The following is a 12549-nucleotide window of genomic DNA, read 5'->3' on the forward strand; positions in this document are numbered from 1 at the left end:
GTCACTAGGAAGTTGATTTAAGCCTGACTTCAAGATACTACTCAGGAGCAAATGATTTGATACAGTTAGATGCAGAATTTTTGTCCTTATTCCTGTAATAAAGAACTTAATGGCTGTTATTCCTAAGCAGTTAAAGCAATATGTTGGTTAGATCGTTTGGCAGATGCCCTTATCCTGAGCAACTTACATTTTCTCATTTTTTATATACAATTAAGCAATTAAGGGTTAAGGGCATTACTCAGGAGCCTAGCAGTGGCTTGGTGGATGTGGGATTCAAACTCACAACCTTCTGAGAAGGAGTCCAACACCTTAACCTAAGCTACCACTATAAAAGCTAAAAGAAGTCCTTTTTAATAACATCTTGATTGCTTCATTTTAAATCCATTGAGATGGTGTCCAGAGGCAAAATTCCAAAAATGGTGTCACTGTCCAGACAACTGACTAATATATGTAGTGAATGATTGGTATTCAGTAGTCATATAAAATGATACTGTATAGTAAAACATCTGGCACTACATGAGAAGAAAAGCAGCAAAAACTTAAATTTGTTTAAATTCATTTCTAAATAAAGAAACTTTTTTTGGCAGATAGTTGAAAATGTCTGTAATAGATACAAGGACATTAGATCCATGTAATGATGTAATAATAAATATTTTTTTAAAACAACACCTTCAAGCCCTTTTAAGCATACATATGTAGAATTTCATATTAAGCATTTTGGGTTATTTATTAAAACACACAAGTAGCATAAAATAAACATGAAACTATCACATAAGAGTATAATATTTGTACTTTATTACTCAAGCAAATAATTTGGAGTATGTCAATGACAGCATGCTTTGAGTGCATTTTATCAATATTAAACAGTTGCAAAGTCATCATAAGCTAATTAGGAACATATGTACAACAAAATAAGAAGACAAAAATGACATTATTATCTTAGTGTCAAAAACTAAGCATTATTTCACTAATCGGTTAGCTGGACTTGTTTGGGGGCTTCCAGTTTCCTCAGAGTTTCATCCCACTGGGTAAACTGCTTAGACAAAAGAAACATCTGGGCCAGTGTTAAGGAAGGGTCTTTACACATTCAAGCTTCATACAACCAACAATCATACACAAGGAGTTTATAACTGAGGCATTCTGATCACAAGTATTTTATAAAGACAGCTTGAGGCACACACAGTGAAAGCCCCTTTTCACATTCAGACCATGGGTTATTAATAACCTGAACATGAACACAGAGACCTTTGTGTAATGAAGGATACCATTTTGTTGTATTCTTCAAACAGCCTTTTCACGTCTGCAGATAACTCTTCACTTTGGTCCTATTAAGTAGAATCAGGATTGAAACAACATGTTCATATTAGCAATAAAGGAATATATTAAATTATTCTCTTAATAAAAGAGGATAATGACTTAGAAAACGATGGGATGATTTATAGGATGGCTATGAAATAATAAGATTTGCACCCTAAATAGAGTCCAGGGTGTTTATTGAGTTTAAGAATTAAATTGTGTTGCGTCCTTTAGAAATGGCTATGGACAGTGCAACTGCAATTATTAAGAAACAAAAGGCAATGTAACTTTAGCAAGCTTAAGCTAGAGAGTCTGAAACGTTCACAAGTTGTGATGGTTTAACAGATTACAACATTCGATTTGTGCTTTAATAAACTGTACGAATGAGCCATGTTTTACCTGCTGACCGATGTGAATTTGAGACAGACGCTGCACTTTGGTAGAAAGTTCTGGAACAGCTGTTTTAGTCAAGCAGCAAATAGAAAATATTATATTAAACTTGAAGTAAAATTTTTACAGTAAAGCCAGTGCACCAGTTACATATGCTCTCTCTCTCTCTTACCTTTAATATGTGGGCTATCCAACAGAGGCTGAAGGTTATTCACCTGCTCCAGCAAGGCAGCCTGAGAGCGCAGGAAGTCCTCCTCTAGAAAGAGTAAAAGGAAGCATGACTATGCATTTATTAGTGGTTCTTGATACTAAAACTATTTAAAAACATCAGCTGACATTTAGAATATGCAAAATACTTTAGATATAGACTGTAAAAAGAACTGCGGACAATACAGGCAATAAAAATTCATAATTTAATGATGGACAGCAGCAGGAAAGGTACTTCCGCTCCATGAAGGCAAACACAGAGAGAATGAGGAGGAGCTTCTTCCCGCAGGCCATTCAGAGTCTGAACCAGGAAACACCTAGAACCTGATACAGATACGGGGACTCTCTCTGCTTTTTTTTTTCATCACTTTGCACAACCTGACACTTTGACACTGGACTGGCACAAGTCACTTTATACAATTATTACAGCACATGGACACTTTAATGATAAACACTGGATCATCTCAATATATGCCATATACACATACATCCCATCACGTTCATGTCCGCATTTATGTGTATGTGTGTGTATATACCACTTTGTTTAGTGTGTGTGATATATATATATATATATTTTTTTTTTTTTTTATCTACTTACACCTATATTTTCATATTCTTACACCTATATTTTCACATTTTTACACCTATTTTCATATATTTATTTATATTATATTTTATTTCACTTTATTTTCTATTTTTATACTTTTAAGATACTCTAGTTTTATTTTTATCTTTATTTTTTATGGATCTCTTTTTCACATACTTTTATAAATGTTTACATGCCGGACAGTCATGAAAAAAACATTTCACTGCATGTTGTACTGTGTATGTATATGTATGTGACAAATAAAATTTGAATTTGAATTTTTATATGGTCACTCATGCGCCTTTCACCTAGCTGCTGTATTACTGCCACTAAAACTATAGTATAGCACACCATCAAGACTTGACAACAGATTAAGATTAAAGACTACTGACCTGCTAAAATAAACTCCAGTTTCATTGCATCTGGCACAGCAATGTGGTCTGTGAATTGTGGATCTATAAACTTCAGCAGATCTTCAACTGAAAAACAAAAAACATAAAAGGTAAACAGACATACATAACGCAGTGGGTTTATAGGATCTATAATAGTCAAAAATCTGTATTTGCTCACTTTTCTTGTGAAGAATCTTGACTCGTTCTCTCTTGCTTGCTGTGTTTGCGAGGGCAGAATTGATCCTCGCCAAAGACTCGGCAGACTGAAAAAGAGAAAAATCGTGATTACAGCTAAGAACTAGCATCACGAAGGATCTTTTTTTTTTAATATATAATATACCTTCACTGCACTGTTCACACTGCTAGCATCTGTAAGATTAGGCTATGGAGCCACTTTTTACAAAAGAGACATGATATTTAACAAATCCACATACACAATTTACTCTACATGTTCATGCTGCTGCTTGACTATTAAAGAAACTATATAAAAAACTATTTCTAGTGTCAATATTTCATATTGCCTTTTTGATATGTGCACAAGATGAATCAGAGTGGAGACTGCGAGCCAGGCCAAAACTGGGATGTCTGCCTTTACATGCACAGGAATGTAATATGGAGCTGGCCCACCCTTTGCAGCTATAACAGCTTCAAGGAGTGTGTTTATGGGAATTTTTGACCATTCCTCTAGAAGCGAACTTGTGAGGTCATGCACCGATGTTGGATGAGAAGGCCTGGCTCACAGTCTCCACTCTAATTCATCCCAAAGGTGTTCTATAGGGTTGAGATCAGGACTATCAGCAGGTCAGTCAAGTTCCTCCACACCAAACTCGCTCATCCATGTCTTTATGGACGTTGCTTTGTGCACTAGTGTGCAGTCATGTTGGAACAGGAAGGGGTCATCCCCAAACTGTTCCCACAAAGCTGGGAGCATGAAATTGTCCAAATTGTCTTGGTATGCTGAAGCATTAAGAGTTCCTTTCACTGGAACTAAGGGGTCAAGTCCAACCCCTGAATTCAATGATTTGGAGGGGTGTCCCAAAACTTTTGGCAATATAGTGTATTTCATCTGTTTGTGATTCGAGGAATGACAGTAAAACCTTTTTGACTTGGCTAATAGCTGCTGGCTAAAGCTGACAGCATGAAGCAGATAACTCTATACAATTCAATGAATATCTAAGTGAATGTTATATAGTTATGATTAAATGTATCTCAACACATGTCTATAGCCACTTTAACACTGTCCATATGCTCATTTCCAGAAATATATATAGCTGTGCCACGCCCGTACAAACAGCATGAAGGTCCAGTGAAATCAATCTAATATATTTAAAACGGTTGTCATCAGTAACTAAATTGCATGACAACATATTCTGCAGAAAATATAGCGTTATACGACATACAGCATGGCCATGTCTCAGTGTTAGCTCTAATAAACAACCACTAACGGTACACAACGACTAGAGATGACCAGCGACGGACCTGCAGCTAGCCAACGCCTGCTAACCACAAAACAAGCTAGCACTTAAATATTCACATGTTCACCATTCCCACTGCCGCATTACCTTAAATGGTTTATTATTTGTGCCACGTTCTCCATACACACGCTTTTCCAGCTCTTGAAGCCTAGTATTCAACTCATCAATGTTGCTTCCTTCCATTTTGCCGTCTGTGGTTCTCCAACCCGGAAATGACGTTATTGTTGTCTGCGCTCATCCTTGGGTTGCCAGACATGTTTGTTATGAACAGGTCACTTCCACCAAATGTGCTCTCGAAAATCGTTATAAAATGTATTTTGATAGAAAATAAATATTAGTGCATCCCATTAAACTCAAAATGAATCTTACTAGACCATGTACACAAATAACATTTTTGTCCCTACAGATTTAAGGGGCGTGTATATGAGAGACTTGGAGTAGTCCTAATGCATTAGCTTCCAGTTTTGCTCCTGGAGCATCAAAAAACAAACAAAAACAGTGCAAATTGTTCATCTAATCGCAATAAATAAATAAATAAATAAATACATAAAGAAAGAAAGAAATAACTCTAACGTGTGCAACTAACGTGTGACTTGGCAACACCCTAGTTCCCTATATCTATCTATCTGTCTATCTTGATTTGTTAAACCCTGCAATCCTGTCATTTTCATACAGTCATATTATAGGCTTTTATGTAGTTTGAGACACCGGCTTGCTCTGTGTTATTAAGATCGTTACATTAGAACAAAATCGGTGCATGTGCTCTCTGTAGCTGAAGCTGATCTCAAATCAGACCAGGCAAACGCAGGAGCTTTGTGTCAACCATGGAGCATGCGCAGTTCGCCTCTGCCCGTTTCCACAGGAGCGCCCGGAGAACAGCAACCACAAACGCACTGATGCAAATGTCCATGTAGGATGCTCCGAACATACAATCAGGTTTGCTGCTGATTTTTAATCTTTCCTTTATTTTTTTTTTTGACTATTTTGAGTTTTATTTTTGTCACATTTGGATCCTTGACATCGAACGGAACATTTGTGTCGCATGACCTTGCGCTGAATGTCATTAGGACCGAATATAAGCCCAGTACGGTAAGGATACAGTCATGCGAACCACGTTTATGGTCTGCATAGAGAGGCAACAACAACTCAGTTTATTAATAATCCACTACATTAGATAGCCGGTTTAGCTGCTCAGTATGAACCAGGAATGTGTACCGGACGAAACGATTAATTTAAGCTATATCAGTTTACGGTTTCTCAGCCAGGGCGCGCGCGCTCTTGCGTGTGTGTGTGTTATGTTCAATGTGCTGATCCTGTGCATGGGCAGGTGCTTCATCGCCATTTGGTGCTGCTGCTCTCGTCTCAGGGAGGGTGTTGCGCATGGCCCTAGTCTGGATAAGCCTGGGAAAGCAGAGGCCTGTCTTAAATAACCACGACCAGCCTGTCGGTGCATTTTATTCATAAATAGCTTCTTACTGCATGACGAATTACACAGGAGTGTGTCATAGGCTGCAGCTTATTGAGGATGGCGCGATGCAGTGACAGATAATGGGTTTTTTTTTTGGGAATCTCACGTGTCTCCGGATTACAAAATGGCTTTTCAGCTTTGGCCTCAATTTGCGACATCCTGAGCACCGCATCCTACAGCACTATTATGTTCTAATAAATAAAAATTGCTAGTAGGTTATCTGTGATATTTCACCTATAGACCAATTATTTCGACATGGTTATTAGGTTAGTAGTGATTTCTTATCTTTCTTATCGGTGATCAGGAGACACGTGGCATTGTAGCTTTTGTGCTGAAAAACCAATCAGTACCCTGCCAAAAATAATAAAAGAAATAATAGCTATCCTATGACTTGACATATTCCTAAATGAATAAATAAAGGACTCGATCATTAAATAAACATGCAAATCAATTTAAAAGTAACCTAAATAAATGCACCTGGAAATCTGACATAATGTATATCTTTAATTAGATATCTGATCAAATATCTGATTAAATATCATCTCATTTTTAAAAAAATATTTTTTATCTAACTACTTTGTATTCTTTAATCATCTATTTTCAATGCCAAAATTGTTTTATGTCTTTGATAAAAAATAAAAATAAAAAAATAAATAAATAAAGAGCAGCTGTCAATCAAATATATCTCAGTATTCAGTGGTCAATAGATATCACAGTGTTAATAAATGCACTGGCTTTCTGATGACTGCATTTTTGCAAAAGATAGCCAGAGATCTGACACTCCTTACTAAGCTATCTGAAAATACACTATTGGATTATTTAGTCGGTAATGTATGGGATCTGGCTGACATTTGTTTCCATTTGCTGGAAATGGAAACAGCTGATATATATATATATATATATATATATATATATATATATATATATATATATATATATATATATATAAATGAAAATCTAAATACAAACTTGATATATAGGTAGCACTGTATTCACCCACAAAGATTCCCTTTTGGGTTTGGTTTCTTTTTCATTTCATCTTAGGGAGTGTCCCTTTACCCCTCATGCCTCTGGCTTGTTCATTTGTGATGAGAATCTACATCTGAATCTCTCTAATCCTGCTTTGTGATCATTTTTGTTAAAAGTGATATACAAATCAATTGGATTTTAATTGAATGTTGAGAAAAAGCCACTAGCACTGGTCGTAATTATATGCTTCTTTACGCAGCACTTCACATTGATTAGCTTTGGATTTACTACAAGAAAGAAAGAAAAAGAAATGTATGGCTGCAAAAAAGACCTTCGAAACCTTCTATCAAAATCTAGTTAGGTCAGATAGGTTCATCAGGAGCACTACGGCTCAAGCCCTAAGCATTACACATATTGAAATAGATTTCTTTATGCTTTAAATGAGTCACATCCTTTGCTGAGGAACACCAATCAGTACAAGTATAATAGGTTATACTATGTGTTACTACTTTATATTTGGATTTGCATTTTTACATTGCCCCATTTTGTTCACTTAAGGACAATTAGGACCTATCCTGCAAAGATGGATATTGTAACAAATTTAATCAACGACACTATCAGATTCTACAAATGGAGCCTCACCATTGCAGGTAAGTACCACTCCCTTAATTTTCTTTATTAATCCTATACAAAACAAGAACTGTGTTATTTCCTTAGAAACACGGATATCCGATAAAACCACAACAGAAAGAACTGTATATTAACTCTTATTACATCTCCTCTATGCCAGACAGAAAAATGCTAATCCCAGTGAGGAGCATTTTTTTAAAAAACTACTTATTAGTATGTATTAGTGCTATTAATGTGTTCTAAATAACTACTTATTTGTGCTTATTAGTGCCTGAGTGGGTTTGACACTATTAAACAATGTGAAGCTGCACTAAGTGTTTCTTTACAGTGCAGTGTGTCTGGGACAGTGAAGCTTTTGTCTCAACGTCACTGAATACATTTTCCTCACTGATGGCAGGAACTGAAAATGGATGCATTACAGACATGGCAAAGCATCAATACTTTGTATGCAAAGAATTTACATTCAAAGGCTAATAGCAATTTCACATGCTTCCGCCAAGACAGTCAACTTCATGTCATTTACAGCATTTGGTACACGCCCTTATTCAGAGCAACTTAGACTTATCTCATATATACAACTGAGCAGTTGAGGGTTAAAGGCCTTGTTCAAGCAGTGGCAGCTAGGAAGTGTTGTGTATTGAACATTCAGCTCCAACATCTTAACCATAGAGCTACCACCGCCTTTATTTTCTTTCAAAAACTTAATGCTGTGTCACGGGGCAGCATAACAACACACTTTGTGGAAAGCACTGTATGTCCTCCTCTGCATGCACAAGCTCAAAGCATCACACAATTGGCTAATGTCACCTTGACAAAGGAGAGAGATTCAATCTTATTAGTTGACCGTTGGATAATAGAGCAAACACTTTTAGCCATGGTTTCATCAAAAACTGTCCAGTCACTCTAAGCATTTAGAGTCTTGCTGTTCCTGCTTGGGGAATAGTAATGAATTAGGTTTTTAAATACATTCTTAAATTCTTTCATTGTTTCAGACAAGCGTGTGGAGAAATGGCCCCTGATGGACTCTCCTCTCCCCACGCTGGCCATCAGCTCTACGTATCTGCTCTTCCTCTGGCTGGGGCCAAAGTTTATGCGGAACAGGGAGCCTTTCCAGCTCAGAAAGACCCTTATTGTGTACAACTTCAGCATGGTTATCCTTAACTTTTTCATCTTCAAAGAGGTGCGTCAAGTCAGGATACAGTAATTCAGGAGCTTTAATAATTAGCAGTAATAAATTCTGAATTTGATGTAATTAATTAGAAACTTTGATTGTCATTCTTGACTTTCAAATGATGTTTCTCAGTGAGATGACTTGTCATTGGTCCTTTTTAATGCATTTTATTTTCTATATAATAGCTGTTGTTTGTTGTCCGATTACAGCTCTTCCTTGCAGCAAGGGCAGCAAACTACAGCTACCTCTGCCAGCCAGTGGACTATTCTGATGACCCTAATGAAGTCAGGGTAAGTGTGCTCCTCAAGTGGGGCTCTGATATGATTAACTGCAATGTTCCTATGACTGTCTCCCTGACTGTACCAGCCCATGGAAAACGAAACATGATGTAGACACTCAGCAACCTGATCCCTGCCTTTTGTCTAGCAAAGGAGTGTACTCAAAGAGGGTGTGTAACAGAATGAGCTCAAGTGCCATCAAGGCTAAAGATTAGGCTGAAAGATACATTTATTAGTTAAAAATACTATAAATTATTCCAAAATAATTAACATTTGTGTTTTATGTAAAAGTACAAGCACAAATAACCAAAATTATAGCCACAAATGTCATATAATAATTCAACAACAAAAATAACACAATGAAATGGTTATTAAATGGTTACTACATTGTAAAATACCCTTTCATTTCTTATTACTATTGAATGTTAATGTATTTCTAAACAGGTTGCAGCTGCTCTGTGGTGGTACTTTGTGTCAAAGGGGGTTGAATATCTGGACACAGTGTTTTTCATACTTCGTAAGAAGTTCAACCATGTCACCTTTTTGCACGTTTATCACCACTGCACCATGTTCACTCTGTGGTGGATTGGCATCAAGTGGGTTGCAGGTGGACAGTGTAAGTATTTAGTATCATCATGACAGTTAAGAAATGTTACTACAATGTACAATGTACAGTGGATGCATTTAGGAGTCAAAACCAAGTAGAACAAAATTCATAACCTTCTGCATGCAACCTGAAGACATTATTAAGCAAGAATTATCTACAGAATAAAACACAACTGAGTGTACTGTTGCATGAAAATAATCAATCACTGGAATGTATGATATCATCTCAAATTCGATTATTTTCCAATAACACTATATCTTGAAGCAGATTAACAATCTGCCATCAAACTACCATTTGAATTAAAGTCGGAAATACTGTCCGAGCCGCGCTGTTATAGAAAACTAGGCTTCAGATTTAGAAATCTAACAGCACCGGGATATTAGCTTGTTTAATGCAACAACATATCTAGAGATAAACTCTGTTCTGCATGTCATATGATTTACAGAATTAAATTGCAGCATGGATGAAAAAAATGTGATATGATATTTTGCTAAAATTGCAGGATGGATTAAAAGAAGTGTTTGTTTTTCACTCTTATAGCATTCTTTGGTGCTCACATGAATGCAGCAATCCATGTCCTTATGTATCTTTATTATGGGCTGGCTGCCTGTGGGCCAAAGATCCAGAAATACTTGTGGTGGAAGAAGTACCTGACAATTATCCAAATGGTATTCTGACTTTAAATTATTTTGCTGTGGTTATTTTACTGTCTCAGTCACTAAGCTAGAGGGTTAATTATGTATGATGCTTGTCATTAATTGGTATATTTGTAGTAGTACTTTGCTTGATTACAACTGAAGGCCAGTTGCCAAGAATGACTACAACAACCCACGCTTAAATACTATTGAAACTCTAGAATTGTTTAACATTTAACATTAACTTGAATTTTTTCCCTTTTTTGTGGAATTTCATTTCTTCCAGAAAGTCATTTTGCTGTCACTTGAGCAACTGTTTTCCCTTTCCTCAGATCCAGTTCCATGTCACTATTGGCCACACTGCTCTTTCACTCTACACTGACTGCCCCTTCCCTAAATGGATGCACTGGTGCCTGATTGGTTATGCCCTCACCTTTATTGTCCTCTTTGGGAACTTCTACTACCAGACATATCGTCGCCAGCCACGTCGCGAAGGTCTGTCCAAGTCAGGCAAGGCACTGTCTAATGGAGCTCCTAATGGAATGGCAGTCAGTAATGGAGTGAGTGGCAAGATGGTGGAGAAGCCTGTGGTAGCAGAAAATGGGAGGAGGAAGAGGAAGGGCAGGGCAAAGCGTGACTAGAGCAGATGAAGTGATGAAAAGGCAGAAACAGGCAGATTTGAGAAAGGATGGATGAGACTGGACATTTGTTAGGAACCAGTACTTTTGTGGGATGCGTGGGATGAGGATATGCCTGTTTGGAGGAAGCTCAAAGGTTTACAGCACTATGTGGGGTTTGCCACCATCAGTCAGGGTGGATGTGATTGGAATGATTCGTTAAGAACAAAATTGTGATCCTTCTCTTTACAGCAGTGTTTTTGCTGATTCTATGCATAAGCAACACTGTAATGAGAATAGAATATGATTCATGATCAAGGGAGCGTATGGTCTCTATCAAAGCATACTATTATTTAAACGATTCTTTTTTTATAATCATTCTCTTCCTCTGTGTGTCTGCGTTTAAAGTCCTTATACTTCAGGCCAGAATTTCAGCACGTTTACATGCCTCTCACAGCACTCTCAAGTAAAAACAAGCCATCTCTGCTTTTTACTTTGTACCATACCTAATGCCTTTAAAATATCCAGATCAAGCTCTTTCTGAAGCAGTTCTGCCTACTTCCGCATTTTCTGTACTCTAACACAGCTGTTGCTTCATTCTATACATACTTTTTAATATTATTTATGAGTTGACTTTGTTGTGACCAGGGCTAAACCCTGCTTTATATATCTAGTAGTATAAACATCAACCAATGTCCTTTATGTTTCCATATTTTTATATTATTCGTTAATTTAAAAAAGTATTACAGTCATCACGATTTTAACAGCAGCTACAGTTTGTGATGCCTAGCTCCTGTAAAATTGCCTTTTCCTGAGGTTGTAAAAGGGAAAATGTTTTGACGTTAAACTATTAGCAGACCGTGCCCATAAAGATTTTAGACACGTAATCTTCAAGTTATAAATACAACACATGTTGATAGAAATACTCTCAGAAGCCTGTCAATGCCATCTGAAATATTCAATTGTTCCTCATCATGGTCTTATAAAGCAGCATCTCCTCATTTTGAATAATTATCCAAAAATGCAATGCTGTTGTGTTTTGTCTTCTTAAATGATTGTTTTCATGTTGTATATGCTGTGCAATTTTGTACATTGTGCTTTTAAAAATAAAATGGCTATCATGATGGGACACTTCTCTCTGATTGACATGTCTTTACTCCATTAGAGATAGAAAGCATTTTATGTAGGTTCAAAGGTAGGTAAAATATGATTGCAAGTATGATGACTGACAAAACATTTTCAAATTAGCATCCTTTGTTACTTCTTTGTCTTTTAAGCAGATCTCATAAATATTAGTTTGAGTCTAAATATGCAAAGATAGCCTTTGTAACATTGTACGTCATGCAGATTGTAACAAATGTGCCAGCACACCACATGGGAAACAATGAGAGTTACTTCAGTTTCATGACCAACGCATTTCAGCTCAAATCATATAGTACATCGCCAATAAAAGGTACAGAGGTTTTCATTGTATTCTAGAGCTCAATTTCTGTAGGAGATGACCACATTACCACTGGTAAGCTACAACTGGTACATCATCCCAGTTGTCATACAACAATTTCCTTGCCGCCTCTTTAATTCCTTACATTACGTTTAATGTCATAAACATTCACTCCACATTGTCTTAAAACAGCTCCTCTTGCTTCACAAGTTAATTCATTCTCACTTCTTTATGAACTGCCAGAAGGTAACCACACACCAACACACCAGCTGTTCCTTGGGGTCCCACCCTCTCCTTTTCTCTCCTTCAATCACATATGATGAGGGTCTCTAAGGACCAATCTGAGCCCGGCCTCTCTTCCTCCTCCTGGTCAGCCAGCAATACAGA

The 12549-nt window shown here is 36.9% G+C and overlaps 2 protein-coding genes across 3 annotated transcripts; one reads left to right on the plus strand and one right to left on the minus strand.

The window, feature by feature from the left end:
• Positions 1-772: 772 nt before the first annotated feature.
• Positions 773-4592, minus strand: dctn3 (dynactin 3 (p22)). Its single transcript, XM_058390379.1, has 7 exons — positions 4434-4592; positions 3050-3134; positions 2872-2958; positions 1859-1942; positions 1696-1754; positions 1266-1325; positions 773-1054 (listed from the first exon to the last, which is right to left on the minus strand). Exons 1-7 carry the CDS (start codon positions 4527-4529, stop codon positions 968-970), a joined length of 558 nt encoding a protein of 185 aa, XP_058246362.1. The 5' UTR covers positions 4530-4592; the 3' UTR covers positions 773-967.
• Positions 4593-5077: 485 nt separating this feature from the next.
• On the plus strand, positions 5078-11845 carry elovl4a (ELOVL fatty acid elongase 4a). Of its 2 annotated transcripts, none has more exons than XM_058390358.1 (7): positions 5078-5435; positions 7342-7433; positions 8406-8593; positions 8794-8874; positions 9307-9478; positions 10010-10137; positions 10437-11845. In XM_058390358.1, the coding sequence occupies exons 1-7, from the start codon at positions 5404-5406 to the stop codon at positions 10743-10745; spliced, it is 1002 nt and encodes a 333-aa protein (XP_058246341.1). In that variant the 5' UTR covers positions 5078-5403; the 3' UTR covers positions 10746-11845. The 2 variants fall into 2 exon arrangements, with proteins under 2 accessions (XP_058246341.1, XP_058246350.1); XM_058390367.1 differs by having other exon boundaries at positions 5081-5282.
• The last annotated feature ends 704 nt before the right edge of the window (positions 11846-12549 follow it).

The sequence above is a fragment of the Hemibagrus wyckioides genome, linkage group LG01 (assembly GCF_019097595.1).
Source record: "Hemibagrus wyckioides isolate EC202008001 linkage group LG01, SWU_Hwy_1.0, whole genome shotgun sequence".
In the NCBI taxonomy this organism is placed as follows: Eukaryota; Metazoa; Chordata; class Actinopteri; order Siluriformes; family Bagridae; genus Hemibagrus; species Hemibagrus wyckioides.

What these genes read in the sequence shown, in the direction of transcription:
- dctn3 (XM_058390379.1), bottom strand. Translation starts at nt 4,529, where the DNA reads ATGGAAGGAAGCAACATTGATGAGTTGAATACTAGGCTTCAAGAGCTG. An exon ending in ACTGGAGTTTATTTTAGCAG is followed by an intron (nt 1,943 to 2,871) that starts GTCAGTAGTCTT and finishes TACTCTTTCTAG; the next exon opens with AGGAGGACTTCCTGCGCTCT. An exon ending in AAATTCACATCGGTCAGCAG is followed by an intron (nt 1,326 to 1,695) that starts GTAAAACATGGC and finishes TCTACTTAATAG; the next exon opens with GACCAAAGTGAAGAGTTATC.
- elovl4a (XM_058390358.1), top strand. Translation starts at nt 5,404, where the DNA reads ATGTCATTAGGACCGAATATAAGCCCAGTACG. An exon ending in ACTTTTTCATCTTCAAAGAG is followed by an intron (nt 8,594 to 8,793) that starts GTGCGTCAAGTC and finishes GTCCGATTACAG; the next exon opens with CTCTTCCTTGCAGCAAGGGC. An exon ending in ACCTGACAATTATCCAAATG is followed by an intron (nt 10,138 to 10,436) that starts GTATTCTGACTT and finishes CCCTTTCCTCAG; the next exon opens with ATCCAGTTCCATGTCACTAT.